The 24,848-nt window shown below is 54.9% G+C and overlaps 1 protein-coding gene across 16 annotated transcripts in view; it reads left to right on the top strand.

Annotated features, from left to right (window-relative positions):
* The window catches only part of CAMTA1 (calmodulin binding transcription activator 1), an 899,438-nt gene that overhangs the window by 764,577 nt on the left and 110,013 nt on the right, over positions 1-24,848 (top strand). For all 16 annotated transcript variants that reach the window (XM_082467637.1, XM_082467635.1, XM_082467634.1 and 13 more), the window contains one exon: positions 23,971-24,124. In XM_082467637.1, coding sequence (XP_082323763.1) covers positions 23,971-24,124 — 154 coding nt within the window. The remainder of the gene's footprint in view (positions 1-23,970; positions 24,125-24,848) is intronic.

The raw sequence follows: 24,848 nt of genomic DNA, 5'->3' as shown, positions 1-24,848 counted from the left end.
TTATTTTAAATCTGTCTCCCAAACAAGTCTTGCCATCCCACAGGTGTCAGCTGCAGTGAAGTTTTCCCTCTAAGACATGGAGGGTTGAGCTCTCGAGGTAAACGGGGCTGCAACTGCTCTTTCTGTTTCATAAATAGCCCTTCCCACAGGGAAGTATGGCTGCTGAGAGCCAAGAGAAGGGGCCAGGCATGAGGCCCAGGCCACTGTGGGCTCGGCTATGGGCTGCTTGTTGGCCTTGACCTTCGTTTCCAGCCAGGAGGCTGCTAGGGCTGTGTGGTGACCTGGAATCCAGGAGACTGAGAAACATGGGTCGTGGAGGGCTTGCCCTTGGCTGAGGGGTCTCTCAAGCCTGTCTATAAATATCAGGAAGACATGTTTACTAGGACCCTCTCCACCTCCAGTGGGGGAGAAGGTGACAGCACGAAAGTGTAGCAGCAGAGCCAGGTAAGGCAGGAAGAAAACTTTAGGGGGTTATCAACCCCCCTCTTTATGGACTTCTGAAAGTATAGACATACTTCTGCCTGATGGGGCTCAAGGCAATCCTTCCTGGAACCAAGGGAAGTGTGAGGAGACTTCAGGAGCTTGGGAAGTTTTCTGGAAGGACCTGGGTCCACCCTCTGGTTCTCAGGCCAGCATATCAGCAGAGCAAGTAAGGCCTCAAAGCTGATGGGTACTCAGATCTTGGAGTGGCATCTTCCCCTGCTAATCAGACAGTCAGATACCCAGGAGCACACAGGCAGGGGGGTGAACATCACACTGGTAGAGTTCACCCTGAAGATGTTGGTCAGTGCACGTACACACACACAAACACAAACACACGCTATTTAAGGTATCTAAGGCACTATTTCCAGAGGACCAGGATCTAAGTTTCTTAGAGAAATTTTCTCTCAGGTCTGAAGTCTTCTCAATTGTGAAACAGTCCAGCCAGTGGAGGGTCAAGAGTCTCCAGTGTTCACACATCCAGCATGGGAGCCAAGCTGGTCAGAGCAAAATGAGACTGCTCCGTGTTCCAGGGATGGTACTAACATGAAACTGTTACCAGAAGCAGGTTCCCTAACTTCTCTGAGCCCGTTTCCTCAGCCCTTAAGAGGAGCTGATCATTGTAACAGGGCCCGCTAAGGCTCTTAGGTAGATTCAATACAGGAAGGCTTATAAAGCCTGCAGCCCAGGGCCTGGCACAGGTAAACGTGTGCTCTTATTAGCACTGGCCAGGAAGGAACTCAGCCTATCCTGTGCTATAGAGTAGGTGCTCCCGAATTGTTCAGATGGACTTGAGGCTGCTTCCAAAATGCTCCCCTAGAAGCTGGCATTGCTTCACTGTGACCATCAGCTCTAGTATCCCTTACTGTCATCTCGGCTAACCTTGATCTCATCAGACTATGTGGTTGACACATCACCCATCGGCCTCACCTGGACCGTGCAGACAGGGACTCCCTCTTCCATCTCCATGCCTCCAGTGCCTGGCACAGAGTAACTCAAGAAAGTGTTACCTGAGTGGTAAATAGGAAGACAGCATCTCAGCCCAAGCTGCTGCTCGAACCAGTACCAAACCTGAGCAGATCCCCACCCCAGAGAGGACCATTTTCTAGGAGGGGGCAGCCCTCTTCTCCCAGTTCTGTGACCCCCTTATCATGCTCTGTGTGTGGCTCCAGCCTTGCAACTCTGCACCTTTGGAAGTGACGTCCTGCATTCTCCATGGCCAGGGGACTCTGCCCTGGGAACTGGCTTAATGCCTTCCATGTTTCCCTCATTTTCAAGGCTTTGGCTGGAAATCTGGCTTCTCATGATTGATCCCAGTTGGTTCCGATGATATTTTACAGCATCTTCCTAATCTACTGCCTTTTTTATGACTATAGTAAAAGGCCACACGTCAGGGAACGCCATCAAACAGGAAGAAGCGTCCCCTCTCCTTGTCAGCTCAAGTTGAGCATTGTAATTTACAGGGAAACCTTGTGGCTTAGGGTATTTACCTCCCATGGAACCAGTTTCCTCTCCCATTATGAGAATGAGATAATTAAAATACTTCCCTCTTCCTTTGATATTAAATTTGGTTTGCTCAGCCCAATTGCAAATGCCAGTTTGAAAGCTGTTACGTTATTTGGGTTTCAATTTAGAGCCATCCATTTCAAAGGTTTGTTTTGTTTTGTTTTTAAATTTCTCTTCACCTGACCCTGGATTAGATATCATCGGGAAGGAAAATAAGGGATTTATTCAAATTTGACTAGGAAATGTGCATCTCAAGCTGATGCAGATAGTGGCTGCAGATTTTACAGAGACTGGGGCTGAGGGAGCAACTGAGGCCTTGCACTTCCCCACCCCCTTAAGCAGCAGGCTTCCCAGCTTGCCCGTGAGAAAGCATGAAGAGGTGGGGCGTGAGATCTGGTTCTTTAGGAGGAAAGCCACAATCCAGCTTCTCTCCTCCACTGAGCCTTCTACCATCTCTTCCAAATGATGCCATGGCAAGATACTCCTGCCCCAGGAACATCACCCCAACGGAAACTGGCTTAGCAATGAAGAATCTGATGTCACCTACAAGGAGGGTCAGAGGGAGGGCAGGCGGAGGGTTAGTCTGCTCAGAGGCTTGGCCATGACACCAAGGACCCAGGTCCTTTCCAAATCTTCATTCAGCCATCTTTAATGGTGGCGTCACGCTCCGGCTGGGAGCAGGAGACTGCAGCAAGTCCAAGTTCACATCTGCACACAGGCCATGTTAGAAGGAAGAGGAGATGGGATCTCCTGCAGCACCTGCCAGTGAGAAACCCTCTCCTGGAAGCCCTCACACCTCTCTTGTTAGCCAGAATTGGGTCATATACTCACTCCTGAGTAATCTCCATTCATGGGGGTAGGAAAACACTTGGCCAGTTGGGCCCACCCCTCTCCCACTCATGCCCCTCCCCCAGGCTCATGGCCACGTGGCGGGGGAATGGATTTTGGCGGGGAATAAATGTTGTTAGGTAACCCAGCAGTGTCCACCACAAAGCTATACAACACTCTTATTGAACACAAAGAAATGTATATGTAAAAAACCAAAAGTAGCACTAAAATGAACCCCCAGAATTGACCAGAACTAGCCCCAGCACTGTTAAGTTTCCTCTAAGGACAGAGTGACTTTCCCCAAATCCCTTTTGGAGTCTTGAACACTGAACAATATGGTACCTGGAGAATAAGTTGGACCTGGGGTCATTGTATAGCCCAGTGATTCTCAACAAGGGCCGATTTTGCTCCCCAGGGACATTTGTTAATGTCTGGAGACATTTTTGGTTGTCACCATTCTGAGATACTACTGGCATTTAGTATTAGAGGCCAGGGATGCTTCCAAATATCTTACAATGCACGGGACAGCCCTCCATAACAAAGAATTAGCCAGTCCCAAATGTCTACAGTTGTGAGGTTGAGAAACTGTGTATAAGCCTGGCTTGCATCTAGGATATTCCCACGATGCTTTGCTCCCTGGGGGAGGGGAGAGAGGAGGGTGGCTTCCCACCTAGAAGTGACGGGAAGCTGGAAAACACAGAACCAGCCATCACCCTTCTTTCCCCTTCTCCCACAGAACTTTCGTTTGCTTCTGACAAAAAGAGAATATAGAATGTATTTCAACTTGGCTTTGTTCCACATGAGTATCTCCCTGGGAGACTGTAAACATTTGGAGAGCAGGGCCTTGTTTAGCACCCCTGTATCCATGCCAGCACTCACACAGTAGGTACTTCATAAACGTGGGTTAGAAGGAGGAAGGAAAAAGGGAGGAGAGAGCGGGTGGGAGGAAAGGCCTGGGACTGAGTAGAGAAAATGATTTAGTGGCCCAGGCCCTCAAGGCAAACCTTGGCTGCTGCTGATGAGATCAGCTGATTCTTAGCTAGGGAACAAAGACATTCAAGGGCTGGTCAGAGAGATTCAAAGGTTCTGCTTGAGAAATTGAACCTGACCGTTCAGACCAAGCCAAAGTGTCCCTTGACAAGAGAAGGTGGGAAGGTCAGAGAAGGCAGCCCTGAGGACAGATGCAAGACGAATGGGGCCAGAGAAGGTGGCGCAGGAGGAGAGAGTAAGAGCTGGGGAAAGGTCAGAGTCAGAAATGGAAACTGTCAGAGTTCCATCTCATGATGGGAAGAGCAGGGCCCGCGGAGAAGGCAAAAATCCACAGGAGGCAGCGAAGCCCTGACTGGGGCTGTAAGAAGGAGGGAGTAGGGCGGCAGCCGAGCAAGGGAAAGAGGGGTGGCCAGAGGGAGGTGACCCCCAAGGAGAGGGGCTACTGGTCCGAGAGCAGCCGAGGGCTCTGGGAGGACCCCCACGGCGGGCACTAGAGAGCCCCAGGGCCCTTCCATTTCAGAGTGACAGACCACAACGGGAATATCTTGTCACTGTCACCTGTCAGCGTCAGCAGAATTTTCACCGGGGGACTGTGGTCTTGGATGCCAGTAATTTTCACACCAGAGACACTTGCTAAGGCCGGTGCCAGCTTGAGCAGGTGACAAAGGAGGCTGTGCATCACACTTTGGTGCCACTCTCCAATATTAAAGTTGCCAGAAGTCCGGACGACCTTTTCCCGGCCACGCCGCTCCATAGAGATTCTCTCCTCAAAGTTAATAAGAAACTAAGAAATTAATTTCCTGTCAGTTGCCTCTGCCCGGCAGTGACAGCTCAACCCTCTCCATCATTGGGGGTGTATTTAAATAACAAAGGAAGTGGGCAGGGGGTGGGTTGGGGGTGCCATGTGCTGTGCTGGCCTTTCTGGAAGTTTATTGGAAAAGGGAGAGGAAAGTCTATGCAATCTGGAGTGGGGCAGGAGTGCCCGGCAATGCAGCCTGGCCATGATGGGACCAGCGCTTCTGAGAAGGTCACTTTGATTCTTCACTTGCTTTGTTGCAAAGTTCCAGGCACCAACTCAGCTCTGCCACATCTTGGCTCCCCAGGACCTCCCCGCGCCTCTAGAGAGAATACGCTAAGCACAAAGCACAGCATATTCTGCAGGGAGACCTCATGTGACATTGGAGTCACGTCAAACCTATAGTTTTACAGAAACGACTGTCAAATAGGGAGTTATTTGCCTCCAAAGTCACTGTAAGACTGACCTGGCTCTTTCAGTTCATGACCCTAGTGGTATGGGGGGCAGAGGGGCAGAGATTTGTTTCTTTGTGATTCATCAGTCAATGGCTGAGTGGCTACTACTTGCTGGGAACAGTGTTGGGCGCCCTTTGTTATTTTCTCATTAGATTCTCACAGTAACCCTGTCAGGTGGGTGTGATGATCCCCATTTTATAGGTGAGGGATACGAGGCTTAGAGGGGTTAAGTCACTCGCCCAAGATCAACAGAGCATTTCCAGTGGCCCAGATAGGGTTTGAGCCAAGATCCATTTCCAAGTCCAAGTTTTTTCCATCACCTGGCTGCAGGCGAGATAACAGATTGGTGTGCTTTTTCTATCTGATTTTAATTCCAAAGTTAGTACCCGCTACTGAAAACTGCTGACTTCATTATTACCCATCTTTTATGTCTTCATTCAACAAATAGCCAACAAAACAGATTGTTTTTTCAGAACAAGCCTTGAACAAGGTAAACTGTGGTAACTTTCTTCCTAATGGGTGAAATTGTATGTTTCACCTCTGCTGCATCGTGGCTGCCAGTATAAGCCTTTCCCGGTGATTTGATGTCAAAATGTGAAGGCTTTTCTTCCATCGAGAGACTGAATCAAGTTCTAGGGGGAGGCTCATTCAACGTCAGTGTGTTCCTGGTCTGTGTTGCTTATTTAACAGATACTAACCAAGCCCAGCTCTGGACCAGGCAGTGGCTGGACACGGGGCAGACGCAGAGCTGCCATTATGGAAGGTGGCCCTCACCAGCCCCGACACTCTGCTCCATTTCTTCTTTTCCTGGCTTTTTTCCTGAATGTCCCTGAGCTGCCCGAGGCTCTTCCTTTCACACTTCCCTGTGCCTGAACCCTCGCTTCTCCCAGATCTTCCCGTGGCTGGATTCGAACCATTTCAGACTCAACTCAAGGTCACCTCCTCAGAGGCCTTCCCCAAGTTTCCTGGCCGAATGCCCCACTCACCCTCACCCATCACCGGCTCTTTTTATGCTCATAGCACCTGGCAGTATTCAAAATCACCTCTTCTTTCGTCAAGTATTTCTAGTTTGTCTTTCCCAAGCTTGCTGAGAGCAAGACACTTAGCCTTGTTTACCGCGGACTCCAAACCTTGTCCGGTCCCTGGTACATCATGGCTCTCGATAAGTACATGTTGAGTGAATGAATACATGAACGAATGAACACCCTGTGAAGTGAGCACTGCGGTTCTCTCCACTCTGTAGAGAAGGAAACTGTCTCTCTAAGGGGTGAGGCGTCCTCCCCTGGAGCATCCAGCTGGGGAGTGGGTAAGCGGGACCCCCTCCTCTCAAGGTAACTGGAGAGAAAGCCTAGCATCCTTTCTCCTACACAGCAAGGGAGCATAAAGAAATTGCTAAGAAAGGCACCTTGCTCCAGTGAGTCGAAAACCCTCAATCACAAGAGGTACTTTTTCAACTTTTGCATTTTTGCTTCCCCTTCCCATCAGCTTTCCCCAAAAAGAGCTACAGGCTCGATTTACCTACAACCACCAGAATTAATTGCCGTCCCTGGGTAGCTGACCCCTCTCAACGGCTCCATAGCAATGGCGGTTCGCAAATGCCAGCAGGTGTTTCTCTAAAGGGACTCTATCCCTCACACAAAATAGAACATTTTGAGCGAAATTTAAACACAGTTTTTGAACAGTGCTGCTCTGATTTCTTCACACTTCACAAACGCTTTCTTTGCAAACATGGGTGTCCCAGTTACCCTGGGCTGGTGCCAAAGCCCTCGCCCAGCGTCTGTCTTCTCAGCTTCAAGGCAGCCGTGAGTCCTAAAAGCAAACAAGGAGGCAGAGCTGTGGACCTCACAACTGAGGAGTGTGTGTGTGTGTGTGTGTGTGTTTGTGTGTGTATTTGTGTGTGGAGTTTGTGTGTGGTGTGTGTGTGTATGTGTGGTGTGTGTGTGTGGTGTGTGTGTGTGGTGTATATGTGTGTGTGGTGTGTATGTGTGTGTGTGTATGTGTGTGTGGTGTGTGTGTGGTGTGTACGTGTGTGTGTGGTGTGTATGTGTGTGTGTGATGTATATGTGTGTGTATGTGTGTGTGTGGTGTGTGGGTGTGGTGTGTGGTGTATATGTGTGTGGTGTGTATGTGTGTGTATTTGTGTGTGGAGTCTGTGTGTGGTGTGTGGTGTGTGTGTGTATGTGTGGTGTGTGTGTGGTGTGTGTATGTGTGTGTTTGTGTGTGTATTTGTGTATGGAGTCTGTGTGTGGTGTGTGGTGTGTGTGTGTATGTGTGTGTATATGTGTGTGTGTGGTATGTGTGTAGTGTGTGTGTGTGGAGTCTGTGTGTGTGTGTGTGGTATGTATGTGTGGAGTCTGTGTGGTGTGTGTGTGTGTGTGTGGCATGTGTGTGTGTGGTATGTGTGTGGTGTGTATGTGTGGAGTCTGTGTGGTGTGTGTGTGTGTGGCATGTGTGTGTGTGGTGTGTATGTGTGTGTGTGTGGTGTGTATGTGTGTGTGTGGAGTCTGTGTGTGGTGTGGTGTGTGTGTGGGGGTGTGTGTGTGTGTGTGTGGAGTCTGTGTGTGGTGTGGTGTGTGTGTGTCTGTGTGGTGTGTGTGTGTGTGTGTGGAGTCTGTGTGTGGTGTGGTGTGTGTGTGTCTGTGTGTGGTGTGTGTGTGGGGTGTGGGTGTGTATGTGTGTGTGTGTGTGTGTGTGGTATATATGTGTGTAGTGTGGCGTGTGTGCGTGTGTGCATGCAGAGGTGTTGGCCAGGTTTTGTCCATTGGCAATGGCCACCCAGATCTCTGCTGTGCGATTCCTGGGACCCCCTGAGCTTAGAGGAAAGGGTGCCATCCACCACAGCTTAGTGTGAAATTCCAGGGCCACGGCAGGGAGTGGGTGTTGTGAGTGAGGCTGGAACAAAGCATCCTGGTGCGGCCCTGCCCCCGCAGGTGAAATGGGCCCACTTGCAGAAGCACCTAGAAGGGCCCCTGCGGCTTCACGCGCTCTGCCTTGGTAACGGCAGAAGAGATGAGGGAGGGGGTGACGGGTGGACGGTGAGGATGCGGGCCACCAGCTGGCTGCCGTCCTTGCTCTCCTCCAAAGGCACAGCGCAGCACCTGGGGCTCTCCCCACCCACCCCTGTGTCAGTCCAGGCTGCGTACCCCCTTCACCATGCCACCCCCAGGGCAGATGAGGTCCCGCAGCCATTGATTCAGCCAACACTTGTTGGCCATCTACCGGGAAATGGATTTCCTTCTGTCGTAGACGCTGCTCTCCGGAAGCCTGGTGTTTCTTTACTTTTTTAAACTGAGGTATAGTCGATGTTCAATGTTATATAAGTTTCAGGTGTACAACATAGAGATTCACAATTTTTAAAGATTATACTCCATTTATAGTCATTATAAAGCACTGGCTATATTCCCTGTGCTGTACAATATATCCTTGCAGCTCATTTATTTTATACATAGTAGTTTGTACCACTGAACCCCTTACCCCTATCGTGCCCCTCCCCCCTTCCCCCTCCCCACTGGTCACCACTAGTTTGTTCTCTATGTCTGTCTGAGTCTGTTTCTCTTCTGTTACAGTCACTAGTTTGTTGTGCTTTTTGGATTCTACATGTGAATGATAACATACAGTATTCGTCCTGCTCTGCCTGACTTATTTCACTGACCATAATGCCTTCCAAGTCCATCCACATTGTTGCAAATAAGCCTGGTGTCTGGAGGGGGAGTGTAGACTCAGCCCAAAGATCAGTGAAAGGGGCAGGACCGGCCGTGCTGAAAGAGGCACAGAGGGCTGCTCGGGGTCCAGGGAGAACGCAGTTATTTTTGGTTGGGAGGATTAGGGGAAGCTTCAGGGACAAGGAGGCATTGGAGCTGGGTCACGACAAGCAGGTGGAACGGGGACTTGCAGAGATGGGTGGAGGGTTCCAGGCCCTGGGAACAGAGTGGGTGGGCAGAGCAGGCTGAGTGGTCCCGAGGACTGAGCCGGGGATGTGAGGACGGTGCTTGGGAGGTGTAGACGAAGGGCAGATCTGGCCGATCAATCGTGGGGGCCTGTGTTATCGGGAGTGAGTTGCGTTCACAGGAAATGAGGAACCAGGGAAGTCGCGGCACCACCAGCGCTGGGAAAGGGCGCTGGGAGTCAGATGGGAGGGGCTGGCTTCCAGGCAGGGACGCGGCTACGGCTAGGAGGGCCAGACCAGGGCGGTGGCCTCGGGGACAGAGAAAAGCCTCACGCTTCCCACGTTTCTACCCTCCTTCTGCCCTGCTGACATCACAGTGCCGTAGACTTGAGCGCGCGGGAGCCGTGGCCCCATGATTACTCTGAGGCTTCCCAGCTCTGTGGCTCAGTTCTGCTTCCACCGGCAGATGCCTAGAGACCCCCGAGGAAGCTGGAGGAGGCTCTCTAGCACACCATCTGAAGAGGGATGGGGTCCTCAGCCCCCTGTGGGCCACAGCCCTCCACCCCAAGGGTGCTGTGGCATCTGCCAGGAGAGGCGACGATTCCAGGAGCTTTCGGAGTTGGCGGGCTCGCCTTCCTCTGCCCTCTGTGAGGGGCCAGCATCGGGCAGCCCAGCCTCTTGGCGGCAGCCGGCGGTTTCGGGACATGGTGCCAGAGATCAGGTCTTGATCGGTGTTGGGACCCGGGATGTCGAGCCTCGCTGGTTTGGGGGACAAGTCGGCGTTGCCTGTAAAGGCACGGGCTCTGGGGCAGGGGCGGCCCCACTGCAGCAGCTCTACAGAAGAGGTGGCCCCTGATTTGCCTGTGTCATTAGTACAGCAGGTCCCATTATTACCCGAGGAGGCTTACCGGTTATCAGCGAGCTCCAGGAGCCACTGGAGAAAGAAGAAAGATAAAGAAGGATTTAAAAAGAAAGTAACAAAAAGAAAAACTGTAATTTCGAATCCAAACCTCATCCTGCCATGGCTTTGTTAACCCCCGGTCACTCTTTCAAGACATAAACTGTTGAGTGCCACAATTACTTCAGTGATTACACTTTATCTTGTCCTACCACAGTATTAAAGAGGAACTGGGGAACACATTAAAAAAACATACGGCCCAATATAATCATGATTCCTTCTAAAACAATTGCTGGAATCTCACCGTTACAGTTGTCAGAGCATAAAAATCCTATAGATGCTCTATGGGTCAGGCACAATTCATCCTCTGCTGCCTCCACAGTCGGCCTATTTGTCAGTCAAGGGAGGGCTTTGGGGTTTATGTCTTTAATAGGATTTAGTGGAGGGGCTCCCCAGATGCTCCCCCAGAACGGGGGGAGGGTGGCGCAGGTCCCAGCCTCCCAGACTTTCTCGCTTAGCGTACCTGCCCCGCCATCGCTAGCACTGGGAAGATGCTGAACGGAAAGCACGAGCTCTAAAGAATAAGAACAGGGCCACGTTCCAGCCCTCTGAGGATCTTGAGAGCCTATTCACAGTCAAGGTTGCAAAGAAGGGCAATGACGGGGAAGCCAGCCTCACTGTGAGTGCCACGTGGGTGAACAGAACCGGCGCTGGCCTTCTGCACGTCCTCTCTGTGAAGCAAGGGTGGTACAACCATTGGCTTCAGGTGGTTCCGAACCCCAGGAAGGGGCAGAGCTAGGATGCCAGCAGAGGGTGGGGGGTAGCAGAGTGTCCCCTGTCCTCACTCTCTCCCTGTCCACTGGGAGACACTAGACAAGCCACAGCGTCTCTTGGCTCAGTTTTCCCAGCTGGAAATGGAAGTAGGTGGAGAAGTTGGCCTGGATGATCCCGAAGTTTCCTCCCACCTCTATCATCCTCTGTTCCGAGAGGAATATGCAGACGAGTTCAGTTCAAGTCCTGTGATTGGCAGGATCCTTGAGGATCTTTCCTGCACAAATTAAAATATGTAAAGTGTCCTGATGAGGAGGTGAGCGGTGATGATTAGAGAAGAGTTTGAAAGACCTAGGCTCCTCGAAGACCTGCCAGTCATCTGAAACCTGAATCATCTGGCCGAGGACCAGAAATGTCCCCAGTGGCCCAGGAGAATCCCGCACATTCCGGCGACGTGGCAGGATGGGGGTGGGGTAGATAGCTCTTTGAATTCATGGACACTTAAATTACAAAATTTTTTTGGAGAAATGTGGTTTTGTTTTCTTCCGGCACTTGGAAGATAGCCGAGAATTGCCTCGGATCCTGTTGTCTGGACAAGAATGACCAGTGTTAGCTCATTCAAACCCTCCAATGGCTTGAGCATCCACTGGAGATAAAGATGCTTCTCCAACGTCTGAAAAGAATTCCTTACCTTTGCCTCGATGGGCTCCTGTCTAAGAATTACACTTCTCAAACAAGCAATGTCTGAATCAATTTGGTTTTGTCCCACATACAAGTCCTCAAAAATCTTAGGGAAACATTATCTGTAGCAATATTGTGAGACAAAGTAACACTGGTCTCAGAAGTCGGTCATGAGAATACTTGGCAGTTTTGAAGGTTTACCATGTGTCAGGCACTATTCAAATGCTTTATCTCATTTATCTCATTTAGCCTTCACAACAAATTCGTGCAGTAGGTATTATTATTCTGTCCATTTTATAGATGAGAAAACTGAAGCACTGAGATGTGCTTGCCTAAGGCTCATGGCTGGGAAGCAGCAGAACTCAGACTCAAACCCAGGCAGTGGTCTCCAGAGCACAACTCTGGACCACTCTCCCTCACCGTCACTTTTAGCATCAGACAGACCTGGGCTCAAGGTGGGGGGTGGTCGGTGGGCTACTTAATTCTCCCTTCATGTTCTTAATTCTCCCTTCAAGGCCTGTGAAGCCCTTAGCACCCAGCATCGGAACATACAGGTGCTGAATAACTGGTAGCTCTCAGTAACCATAGTGATGGTGGTTCTTGTAACTAGAGGACAGTCTGAATTGTGTAGTGGCGAGAGCGCTGGCTTAGCAAAAGGAAGACATATGGTCTGTTTAGGAGTTAGAGCTCTTTGTTGATGCAACAGAAAATTCAGCTTGAACTGGCTTCAGGATAAGAGGAGATTTGGGTGTTCAAGTTACTGAAAAGTCTTGAGGTGGGCTGGCTTCAGGCATGTCTGGATCCAGGGGCTCAGTCAGTGGCATGCAGGCTTACAGTCTCTTGCCCTGGGCTCTGCCTCCTCCACGTGGCTTCCTTCTTGGACTCCATGTGCTGGCAAGAGATGGCTTCCAGGAGCTCTAGGCTTCATCATCTCAGGTTCAGGTCCAGCAGGAAAGAGCATCCCGGCCCCCCAGGGGCTCCAGCCAGGTCCAGCCATTAGCTCTGATTGCCTCTGGTTGGGACTCATGGCCAATCCCCATGGCCCAAAGAATGCAGAGCTCCGATTGGCCAGCCTGAGTCACATGCTCCATCCCTGGACTGAGTCAGGGAGGGATGGCTTGCTCCCTAAAGAACACTTGGATGCTCTTACCGTGAGAGCACCAAACGCACCAGAGCCACATTCAGCTCTGCCACCCATTAGCCAGGTGGCAGATCACATGGCACCTCTGAGTCAGTGGGGGCTCATGGGGCCAGTGGGGATGGTGGCATGTGCTCAGCTTCCTCCAGAGCCATTGTGAGGAGCAGATAGACAGGAGGGGCTCCAGAGCACGTCAGTCACTCTGGAGACGCCTGGATGACCGCTTGGGGCCACTGTCTTCTGATGGGGTTGACCCCCTGCCTAATGGGCCAGGGTCCTGAGCAGGCACACCAGCCCCGGGAACAAGACTAAGGTGCACGCGTCCTTGGAGCGGGAGGGGCAGGGAGGGGACGGCCGTGGGCTTGGCTTCCAGCCTCCCAGGAGGACATGGCCAGTCTAAGCCATAAACAGGGCCTCTGTGAGGCTAGTGAGGGGGGGTCGTGTAGCCCGTAGATTTGGCTCCTGGGAGAGGAGAGGAGGTCAGAAGAGGGGGACTGCAGCCCTCTGACAGCTGATCACCCAATGCCTAGCTGCCCCACGCTCCATCCTGCTGGGCCAGGGCTGCCCACCCTGAGCACGATTCCTTCCCTCGAGCTCTACGTCCCAGCGAAAGGCCCAAGGCTTCTTATCCCAGGGTTGGTTGGAGCAACTCTTGCAGGGATTTCTAATATGTCAAAAATGAATTCAAGGTGAGAGCAGAGGACGCAGGAGACAGAAAAGGAATCTCATCCAGGCTCAGGTTTGCCAGCTGCAGGGCGACAGGGGCCCATGTCCCTGGCCAGTGCCTGGCAAGCAGGGAACAGCCGGCAGTTAACACCCCGCCTGGCACTCCCAGCCTGGCTCCACCCCAGTGGAGGCACCGAGCATCACGGTACCTCCAGCAACTGGGTCCCAGGGAGAGATGACCCCCGACATCCTGACCTCCTTCCACAACTCCTTACAGGTCAGCCATCCAGGAACTAATGTTGCCCATTAAAAAAAAAAAAAATCGATTTCTGTTTTTCAGCCCATTTCTCCCTGGGGGTAATGAGTCTCCTACGTTACCTGCCCGCTGTGCAGAGTTTGTGCCACCAATGACTCCCTGAGCCCCAGGGGGGACCCATAGTCTTAGTATTCAGGGAGCTGGAGAAAAAAAAAACACACGTTCACCTTCTCCTTTTTCTGACCTGAGAGACTTTGAGTCACACTTCCCCTCGGCTTTTGTCTTTCTGACCAGAAAAATCCTTATCTCATTTTCCCGTGGCCATCCACCCCTCCTCGAGGGATGCTTCCCTCTCCCGTGCACTCGCGGCCCCAAATCAAGCTTTCTGATAAAGAGCCCTCGTGTCGGACTCTCCGGGCTTGGTCCTTCCTGGTCCCAGCAACGACTCTGGACAGTGGCTTCCAGAAACCCCCAGGGGTCTTCCTGAGTTGATGGGTGGCCGCTCAGCCCCACCAGCCTCCACAGGCAATTTGTTTTACTCTCCCTGAGCACGCTGCCCTGCGCTTCGCCCACACTGGCCTCCATCTGTCACTCTGCATCCACTAAATAGATCGTCTCGTGACCGATCGCAAATGACTTGGCGCTTCATCACCCAGGAGGGTTTAGCGTCATCTGCAAACGTGGAGATTTTATTGGGCATTTCTTCCCCCAGATCATGCAGAATGACTTTAAGTAAGGCAAGGCCTGGCCCTGAGCCAGTGTGCATCTCCTGGCTTCCATTTGTCCATCCAGAAACGTGCCCACACATCCCGCCCCACAGGTACACCCCACAGGTACGGGGTGGGGGGCAGCGGGGTCCCGCTGCACCATTAAACGTCCTCCCCGGCGGCATCCTCCAGGATGGCTTCACCTTCCAGGGGCCTTTGGGTAGAACTTGCTCAGAAGCTTCCAGAAAGTCTGGATGGACGGCATCCTGGGCTTCTCTTTGAGCCCAAAGCGTCTTTATCTGCTCGGGGCGAGTGGCACATTCTTCTTTACTTCAGCGGTCCCCAGGTGGCCGAGACTGTGACGGGCATGATTTCCCACAATTAGTGTGTTTTTCCTACATCACCTGTGGGTTAAAGAGGACCGAGCAGGCCAGCCCCTAAGCCGGCGGGGTTCCCGGAAGCCCACGCCAGGTGGAAATTGTTTAACTATATTCCCATGACTGGAAAATTCTGGTAATTGTGTCACAGCGGTGGCGGCAGCAGTAGCACTCAGCAATTACCCAGGGTTTTTCATCTTCAGACCACTTTATCCACATTAACTAATTAAGTCTCCCAGCCTCCCTCCGAAGCGGGGAAGGGCTGCCGGCCCCCGACTCGCTCCAGTGCGTACGTGGGCTTAATGAGGGCCGCCCGGCCGAGGGGCCACGGGAGCTCCCCCGGGGCTGCAGGCCTCTGCCCCCACTTGGAGCAGGAGGGGAGGCCCCGTGTGAGCCCCCCAAGCCTCTCCCAGTCATCGCCCCCCCCCAGGTCCCCCGCCCTGCTGAGCGCTGGCAAAGGAGCAAGGAGATTGTCTGGGTCCCCTGCCCTGCTGGACCGCACCAGGAGGTCCAGTACCCAGCCCGTGATGCAGGGCATCCGGTACCCAGCCCATGATGGGGGCCTGGCTCCCAGGAAGCGTGCAGCTGACAGCTGGTTTTGCCTATTACTGGCGGCTCCGGGTGCCTCTTTTGTTTCCCACTCTCCCTCTTTTCTTGCTTCTTCAACAGGCCCCAACTTTGGGGACCTGGGTCTGCCCCCCCAGTCGCCAGGTGCTCAGCTGCGGCTACCCCTGCCCTCACCCCACAGCGCTGCCTGACCACAGAGGGTGTCCTGACCCCCGCAGGCCCTTGCTGTGGAGACAGGGGCTCTGCTGCCTTGGCCCTGCCCTGCGGAGCTCACAGGCCGGCCCCATCCCTCTTCCCAGCAGCTCCCCACACCCCACAGGCTCCCTGGACCCATTCTCACCCTGGCACAGATGCTGTCTGGGCCGCTGATGCCCAGGGCACCGAGGCTGGGCACACAACCCTCCCTCCACCGTCCGGCGAGTTCCCTCAGAGCCCCAGGGCCCCAGTGGAGGGCAGGCGCACAGACACGGGCTTCGGGCTTGCGGCTGGGTTGAATTGTGGAGCCCTGAGCATGAGTCTGCATCCCTCAAATACGTAACGATGGCACCTGCTTCTGTGGGTTGTTGAAGGGAGTGAATGAGGAAAGCTTCATGGGGCTTGGAGGGGGGGCCCGCACACAGCTGACACTCAGAAAGCAGTCTTTGCAAACAGAGGCGCCCAGTGGAGTGGGAGGTGCGCGCTGGGGGTACAGGCACAGCCCTGCCGCCTGAGAAGCACCCAGCACACACCCCGAGATGGCGTAAAACGTGGACTTGGTCATGGGAGCACCTGCGTTTCCCCAGCTGGGGAAGAGCGAACCAGGAGGGGAACAGCAGGCTGCAGGGGCCCGCAGACCCCAGGAGACCTGATGGGGACAGCGGCCCCACCTCGTGCCTTTATCCAGAGCGGCGAACAGGTGCCAGGCCGCCCGGGGCAGCTGGAGTCCAGGCCAGAGGATTTTTCTCTGCCTTGCAATGTGGTGACACCCCCTCCCTGAGCTGCCTGGTATCATCATTTATTCATTCCCTAATAAATCCTGCCCTTCTTTCTGCCTGCTCTGCACTCCTGTTTTATGGGCGCCGACCCTCGGTTATTGGGAAGGCTCTGCCTCTGAAGATCAGGCTTGTGGGGCTTTCAGAATCTGCATCAATGATGCTAATAGGACAAAGGCAATCACAGAAAGGGCCTGCGGCGCAAACGATGCTGATTTACTCTCTGTCTCCCTCCCCCCGGGCTGGTGGCGCGCAGACCCGGCCCCCTCCCCCGGCGGCAAGTGGGGAGGTGTGTGGCCACTATTACATGCTATTATGACTTTCTGGGTAATGTATACATTTTCACTATCACACAGCCTCTCTCCTTCATTTTTCATGAGAACTGGCATGAGATTAATGACCAAGCCACAGAAGAAACGGAGCACCATGCCACCCTGATTTATTGAACGCTTAGCGTTGATGAAGCTGCAAACAAGAGTCAAACAGATGTTGCAGCTGCATTTTTCTTTAACCAAACCAACAGCTTTTTGCATTTTTAACCACTTCTTGCGCCACTGTCCTGCTTACTCCACAGAAAGGGAAGCTGCCTCTTCCTTCCCAGCAGAGGGTAGGGTCCTGGGCTGGGGCTGCAGGACCCCCGGTATCCAGCCACCTGGTGCCCAGCGCTGGCCATGGCCGAGAGGACGTGAGCTCCCCAAGACTCTTGCTCTGGGCCACTTGGGTCTCCAGTGAAATCGCGCTACTTTCAGCCCATTCCAGGGTCTGTGGTACAAACCCTGGAGCAGGCTTGAGCTGCAGGAGGCGCAGGGCTCAGCTTCCCCCCCACCACCGCAAACTGGAACGCCTCCCCACCTGCATCGCAAACCCGTAACAGATTACGGAATGCCCATTCGGATCGGCTGTGGGTCAGGCCCCTTGCCTCCTGAGCCCCTTACCTGCCTCCGCTCTCTCCAGCAAGGTTAAGGCCATTGGTACTCATTTCCCCCATCCTGAAGAGCAGGCGCTAAGGCTCGGCCAGATCAAGCGTCTGCCCACCGCGAGCGCTCCTGCACCTCAACCCTCAGCTCTCGGAGCCAGAAGCCGCAGGAGCCGTGGGCGTCTCCTCCAGGTTGGAGGTCAGGGCTCTCCAGGGGCAAGCTTGGCATCCCTGGCCACCCCCCCCAGTCTCTGTGCCACCCCCATCCACCCTGGCTGCCACCAACCTGGGCTTCCCACGTCTCTCTGCTGAGCGCCTTGGCCTATTCCGTTCTCTCTCTCCTTCTCCCACCCTTCCTCCACCTCCCCCTCCTGCCCCAGCCCTCCAGGCCCGGGTTCTGCCACGGTTGGGGGGACTGAGTTCGGTTCCCCCTCGTGGGAGCCGTCAGAGAGACACCTTACAGCCCTTCTCCACCTGCTGCTCCCCTGAGCTGCTGCGCCCGCCTCGCCCCGGGCACCAGGGTCTCGAAATCTGTAGTGTCTGCGGCAAGAGCTGCTGCGGATTCATGCGGACCACAGGTGCCGCCACTGGCGCCCTGACCGCCCCCTCCGCCGCCGCACCGGCACTAACACCGCGCAACAGCGCTAACCCTGGCGGAGGAGCAGACGGGGCATGCTTTCTTGTTCAGTCTCCCCTCCTGAAAGCCCCGTCACTGTCATTAAGAAGGTTAAATCCGCTGCCCCCTCCGCCAGCCCCCGTGCCCTTCTCCTGCCTGCCCCTACCCCACCTTTACGTGCTCAGTCCCGGTCCCAGGCCTGCCCGCAGGGACCCCAGCAGCCCAGGGCACCCAGATCAGGAAGGACAGCCCACGCATGAAGGGGGGACAGAGTCCCCCGCCCTAGCCTCTCACCTGAGCCCCTCAGTCTTTCCAAAAGGAAGCCCCACACCCCACCCCGGGTCAGGGAAGAACTATAGTCGCAGCTGCTGGGAAAGGGGGGCTCTGGGGAGGAGAGGGCTGTGGGGACAGTGCGCCCAGTCGGTCAGGGGTTTCCTTAGAAACCTGACCGTCACCTGAAAGCAGCTCGAACGCCCAGTGAGCCTCAGGCCAGGCCAGGGAGGGGCCCCAGGGGAAAGGGACCCAGGAACCATTAAGGGCCCTTGTCTTCCAACAGCTGCCGGAGGTGCTTTCCCTGGGCTCTGAATTCTCTCAGAGGTTCCCAAACTGTGTTCCAGAGAACACTAGGGTCCCACGAGGTGCTCAGGTTCAAGGTCACATAAGCTTGGAAAACCTGCCCACAAAACGCCCACCGAGAGATCCTCCTGCACGGGGTGCCACCAAGGCTCTGACAAGTCCTGCAGCCAAGGAGCTGGTTTAACTTTAGCCCAGCATTCTCTCTACAGAGCATTCTCAACCCCTCCTGTGCCGCTGGATGTAAAGGTCCCCAGCTTGTTCTCCTGGCTCCCATTTGTCCCCCCAGCTCAGGCGAAAGGCTCCAACTGGAAAAGATGCCCTAGGAGACAAAGTCTAACTCGGCCCCCAGAGATGCCCTTCCACCAGCTCCAGCCCACAGTCCTCTGCCTGGCAGCCCCACAGCCTGGAACTAGGTCGATAGCAAGTCCAAACCTCACATTTCCAAATAAAACCTGAGAAGGAGCTGGGTTGAGGACCAGTTGAGCCTCCCGCAGAGGGGCCGAGAGCTCCTGGGCCTCTCAGGTGCTTCCGCCCCTTCCAAGGAGGTGGACACCTCCTCCCCTTCCCAGGCCGCTTGTCCTCTCCTTGCAAGTCCGTCTGTCCCTCAGGAAGGATAGCTGGGGCGGGGAGAGGTCTCCAGGGACCCATACCACCTGCCCCAGCCAGGCCAGCACCCCTGGGGCAGCTCAGCTGTCACCCACCTCAGCACTCAGCAGGTGGGCAGAGCATCTCTGGTGTGCCAGCCCCCCTCTGGGCTCCAGGAACCCCCCAGCCACCAAGCAATACAGAGCCCGGCCACCGGAGCTCTCGCTTCTAGGTGGGAAAACAGGCCAAAGCCAGCAGTAACCACTCAGAAATGAGAATTGGGCGTGGGTGCTGTAAAGAAAATAAAGGATGCAAAGGTAGTAGGGCCCCGGGCGGGGGCAGGGTGGCACCATGTCTGAGGGGGGGGGGTCTCTGAATACGGTGTCCAAGAGGAGGTGGCATTGAGGCTCACGCCAACGGGTGGCGCAGAGCCCACCAGCCAGAGAGGACAGCTCAGGAGAGAGCGCACACGGCAGATTTGGGGAACGCGGTGGCAGGAGCCGGGGGAGCCGGGGGAGCCGGGGGCCGCCAGGGGGAGCGTGAGTGGCCGGAGAGGAAAACAGACGGCGGGTCCCTGCGACCGTGTCAGGAGTGTGGGGTTCATTCTCAGGCCAGAATCAGAGGGTCAGGCCTGCTGGGGTTGGGAGAGGGATGGGGAGGGAGGGGAGAGAGGAAGTGAGGAGATGCAGGGGGAGCGGCTCTGACTGTGTGGTCTCGGGGGGATGTAGGGCTGAGTGGGTGGGGCAGGCTTACCTGAGGGGGAGAATTGACAGAGTTTGGTGATGGACGGATTGGAGGGAGAGGAAGTGAGGAGAAAGGCTTTGACCTGGGCCCCTGAGGGCAGGTGGTGCCATTGGTCATTGGGTGAAGCCCGGGGTGGGCCAGGTGTGGGGAGCGGCCGTCAGGCTGGACCACGTGAGCCGGGGGCATTTTGAGGTCCCAACAAGAGCTGTCGATGGGCAGTGGGACAGGTGAGCTTGGAGCAGAGCCGGGAGGTGGGGCTGGAGGGAGAAATCGAGGAACCCTTGGAATGTGGTGGGCCGAAGGCCGTGAAGCTGGCGGAGGGTGCTGAGGGGGCTGGGGCACAAAGGCCCAGCTGTGAGGCCTGGAGAGGAAGGGGCGTCACGACAGTGAGAGGAACGTCGGGGCAGACGGACTGTCAGCAAGAAAGTGCGTGTTACAAGTGGGTAGACTGCCTGCTAGAAGCTGACTCCGGTCCTGCTCTCCGGAAAAACACCAGGGTTTTGTTTGTTTCGGGGTTTGGTGACACCTAGTAGTTAGAACAGCGGGACCCTGTACGGATGGGACTTCGCACCTCACCAAGGCCCCATCGTGGCCCCTGCTGCAGCCTGATGGCGGGCAGGGGAGGGGTCAGGCTGTGTCCTTTTACAGGTAAAGAGCTTGAGGTACCAAAAGGGAGGGAGGGGCTCTCCTCGTCCGTGGCTCTTTCCAGAAAGTCATGGAAGTTCTCTGAGACGTTCACTTATCCACAGCCACCCCATCGGGCTCCCCCAGGCCTCTAACACCGGACAGGCCTCCTGGACATTTGGCGGGGGGGTCATTTCCAAGGCCACCCTCTCCTCACGGGGACGGCCTCTTGCATCTTCATGGACATTCCGTAGCCCGGGGAGGAGCCTCTGGGTGAGACCTGCGACCTGCAAAGTCTGACGTGGGTGGTAAACCCCAGGGAGCCATTAGAGGATGTCAGCCCGGGGGTTGTGGGGCGGGGGGTGAAGGCAGGCTGGCTCCACAGCCGTCCCGAGCCGAGAGTCTGGGTGGGTCTGGTGGGGGGGTGTCCTCGTGTCCCCTGAAGCCAGCCTGCCCGACCCTCCCTGCCGGCAGCTCCGCACTCCCTGAGGACCCGACAATGTTATGAGCCCCCCGTGAAACTGAAACAATGGGACTCTACGCCTAATATATTTTTCTGCCAGAAACACCCAATAAAATGTACAACTAGTGAATAAAACTGCAACGTTGCCAAGAAGTGATGTGTGCCCCCAATTTCCAAAAATATGTCAATCACTCTGTGTCTTAAAACCAGCCTCAAGCCAGGAAGCTGGTATTTAAAATTCAACTCAGGAGTTTCGGCCTCAGGAACTCCAGGCCCTGGGATGGAATTTGTGTTAAAGGTATAAAACATGACGCAGCCTGCTTCTGTATTTCCGAAACCCAAACCCAGCCTCCTTGATCCCGTCAGGGACTGGGGCTTTCTCCTAATTGTATCAAGGCACAAGGCCCAGGATGCAGGCTCCTGGGAAGGGGATGTATGCGTTGGGCGTATTCCCTGAGTTGAAAGGGGCCCCAGTGGATCTTGAATCCCTAAGTCCCTGGCTACAGATGTGGGGTCTGCAGACCACTGGGTCTGTGCGCTCCCGAAATGCAGCGTTGATGCGCCTTGGGGAGTTCTGGGCTGGGAGTGGAGAAGCCACAGCCTTCATCAAATTCTCAGAGGCCTTAGACCCAGAAAAGGTTAAGAACCAGCCTTGCCTCTTAGCTTCCTACGAACACCCTGTGTCCAGAGAAGCTGCCCTGCCCTTCGAAGACATGGAAAACCAAAGCCAGGTGTCAGCTGAACACAAATCTGGGAAGAGTAAGGATAGAAGATCCAAAGTCAGCCTGATTCAACTCTACAAAAAAGAAAGAAGCAGCAGGCGTTGCCAGATGCTGTGATAGCTCCCTCCCGGGCATTGTCCCTGTGGTTGAGCAGATAAAGGAGGCTTACAGACTATTAAGACAATCTCTACCCAATCTCCACCCTGCTGTGGTGGAGGTACAGAGGGTGAGGTACCCAGAAAGGCTTCCTGGAGGAAGAGGCGGCGAGCCTTGTGCCTGTCCTCAAAGAGTAGGTGGAGGCTGGTTATGCAGAAATGGAGCTGGACCCTGAAGGAAGGAATGGGACTTCCTGAGATAGGACAGTCTGGGTGCTGTAGAGCAGGAGCTCAAGTTCTGGGGGTTTTGGTGCCTGGTTTCTGTGCCCTTTGCTTCCCAGGCCCCCGCCTGCCCTCCCACTGCCCTGGCTTCCCACAGCTTTTCCAGGCGCCCAGGCTGCGCTCAGTGGGGCAGTGGGGCAGGAAGCTAAGGGCCTTTCATTTCCCAGACATCTGGCATCCTGGCTTCCTCCCGCAGGGCTGGGCTCCTGCTCCAGGGGCTGTGATCAGAGAAAGCCCTGAGTGGCCTGCGGGCCCCTGCAGCCCTTTGATCCCTGCTCTGTCTTGCTCAGTGGCTGACGCTGCCGTCTGGCCAAGCACAGACTCAGGCAGGAGCTCCCAGCCCGGGGAGGCCAGTGTGCTGGTTGGTAGGAAGAACAGAGGGCTGGGACACAGGGAAGATGGCTCCCCCTCTCCTGGGCTACCCCATCCAGGCCACCGGCATGGCAGATCTACCCAGCCCACCTGCCTCTTGGACATATTGCAAGGACGAAGTTAAATATGAGATGGGAAGGCAGTTAGACCGGGCAAAAAGAGGCCACCAGATGTCTTGGCAGGACCTGAAAGCAGAGTCAGAACTGTGGCTTCCAGCCCCAGCTCTGTCCGTTGCCAGGCACACAGCTTTGGGCAAGTCACAACTTCACTGGGCTTTCGGGCTCCTCGTTGCAGACAGAAAGCGCCCTGCCCTGCCCTGCCCAGCCTAGCCCGCGTCCCCAGCTTGCATGGGCACCAAATCAGCTAATGGCTAGAAAGTGCTTTGAAAAGAATAAAGTGCCGTGCGGATGTCAGGGATTATCGTTGTTATTAAGGAGCATGATTACCGCGATCCAGAAAAGCTGCCATTAACGAGAAAGCTCCTGTTCGTGTTGATTTAATTTCCTGGTTAACTGAGCGTTGGCAAGAAAAACAACTCTACGTTTCAACCCTTATTGAAAATCTTTTAAAATTATACCAGTGTACTTTCCTGCACCGGTCATGGAGTCGTCTTGAGTCTTTATTTATTAATGCATTGATTGAGTCACATATTCATGTATTACTCTTGCTCTGATCAGCTCCAAAAAGGCGACCGCAGACCCAGGGGCTCCTCCGTGCCGGGCTCCTCGTGCCCGCCCAGGACTCGGGGTTGGGTATCCAGAGGGAAAAGCCGAGGAGACGTATCTGGCAAATAGCACAGGATGGGACCTTCCAAGTGGCTTTTCCAGAGTTCCCGGCAGCACCTTGATATATTATTATGCATTTCCTTACGGTTCAAGAAATACTTTCTGTTCGGGGTAGGAGGTTTTTCTGCGTTCATTCAGATGCATTATAAAGTGACATGGCTGCTTTTTTTTTTAACAACTTTGTCAGGCCTGACAAGACCCAATAAACAGCCTCACCCTCGGGGGGGCCACGGAAAGCCACGGAAGGGCCTGTGCTCTTTGCAGTGAAGCTGCTGCCCCACAGAGGCCCCCTTGGTGTGTTGCTCTCAGAGCTGGTGGTGGGCGGAGAGCGACGCAGGTCACCTTGAATTGCATCTGATGGCAAGCGGCTGCCCCATTTCAATAAAACCACTTGGGGACAAACCTGTGCCTTCACCATCTTCACGGGGAGAGTTCTTTCCATTCATAAGCGCCAAAGAGATTTCCAAGGAAGAGTTTCCAGAGGTTCCAAGCGACAGCTGCCTCCTGGGCGATGCTTAGAGATGCTTGTGCAGGGAGACCACAGGCTGAAGGGCAGAGGGGCATTCAGCCCTTAGAAGTGGGTGCCTTGGACTTCCCCGGTGGTCCAGTGGTTAAGACTCTGCGCTTCCACTGCAGGGGGCACGGGTTCGATCCTTGGTCAGGGAAGTTCCACATGTCACGCAGGGTGGCCAAAAAAAAAAAAAAAAAGATGCAGGTGCCTTAAACTCTAGGAACTCCGTTTCCCCCTTAAGAAGAGGGTGGTGGTGATACCTGTCAGGGACGTCCAGGGACCTGCAGTGAGGAGGTGCATGTAAGGAGCGGAGCAGGGGCCGGTGCTGCTGGGGCAGCTGTGGGTGTAGGTCTGGGACATGAGGCTAGAGATACATTTAACTTCATGTGTGGTCCTTAGTTACACATGAATCCGCCCACGTGTAGAGCAGTGGGTCTCAACTGGGGCCAATTTTGTCCTCCAGGGGGTGACAGGCAATGTCTAGAGATTTGGGGGAGGGGGTGGGGTTTAATGGCATCTCACCAGAGGGCCCGGGGTGCTGCTGGGTGGTCCCCCACCACAGACAATGATCTGGTTCCGAGGGTGAGTGGTGCCCAGGCTGAGAAAGCCTGGCGTGGAGATGTTCAGCCTGTCTGTACCTGCTGGGGTGACCTCGGGAGGGCTCTGTACCACCCTCATGCTGCCAGTGTCTGTGCTCTCCCCCCAGAACCCCGACATCGTCCTGGTGCACTACCTGAACGTCCCGGCCATCGAGGACTGCGGTAAGCCCTGCGGCCCCATCCTCTGCTCCATCAACACCGACAAGAAGGAGTGGGCAAAATGGACGAAGGAGGAGCTCATCGGGCAGCTGAAGCCCATGTGTGAGTAGGCGCGGCCGGCCGGCCAGGGTCCTGCGCTGCGACCTGGCCAGGGTCACCCAGGCAGGGCCAGAGGTCCTCCGTGGCCTGGGGATCCGGGGGCGGGAGCCCCGTTCTGCTCGGATGAGAGTGATCTTAGCTTTTACAAGGACCCTGCCCAATTCCACCCGGTCCTCGGGGGCTCCCTATGCGACAGCCAGGACCCAGATGTCAGCCCATGTTACAGATGAGAAAAGTGGGTTCCAGAGCACAAAACCCGTGAGCGAGGAGCAGAGTGGAGAGCGCCTGGGACCTCTGTCTTGCAGGCCGCAGACAGGAGCGCGGTGGCAGTCGGGGGAGGGAGAGACCTGTGGCCCGCGGCCAGGCTGGCCAGGCTCCTGCCCTTGGCGCATCTGCTCCTGGACACGGGGCACCCTTGGCTCCCAGACAGGGAGGCACACAAATAATGGGACCTGAGCTGCATTTCATCAGCAAAGTGATGCTGTCGGGAGCATCCGTCAGGAGCAGATCTCTGAATGCAAAACGCCGAGCACATCCAGAAAGCCGGGACATGGCCGGTGCCTGGTTTCCACGGGCAGCCGCCGGGGGTGGCCTCTACTGCTGCCTGGACGGAGGGCTCAGGGAGAACAGAGCCAGGGAAAGCCGTCCAGTGCGCAGGGCCCTGGGTTCCGGAACACTGATCTCTGAGGCTCAGGGCAAAGACCTGTCATCATACTGGACCTCAGGG

This window comes from Balaenoptera physalus (assembly GCF_965194825.1).
Source record: "Balaenoptera physalus genome assembly, chromosome: 1".
In the NCBI taxonomy this organism is placed as follows: Eukaryota; Metazoa; Chordata; class Mammalia; order Artiodactyla; family Balaenopteridae; genus Balaenoptera; species Balaenoptera physalus.
The sequence above is the reverse complement of the archived record's forward strand: the minus strand, read 5'-3'. Positions and strand labels throughout refer to the sequence as shown.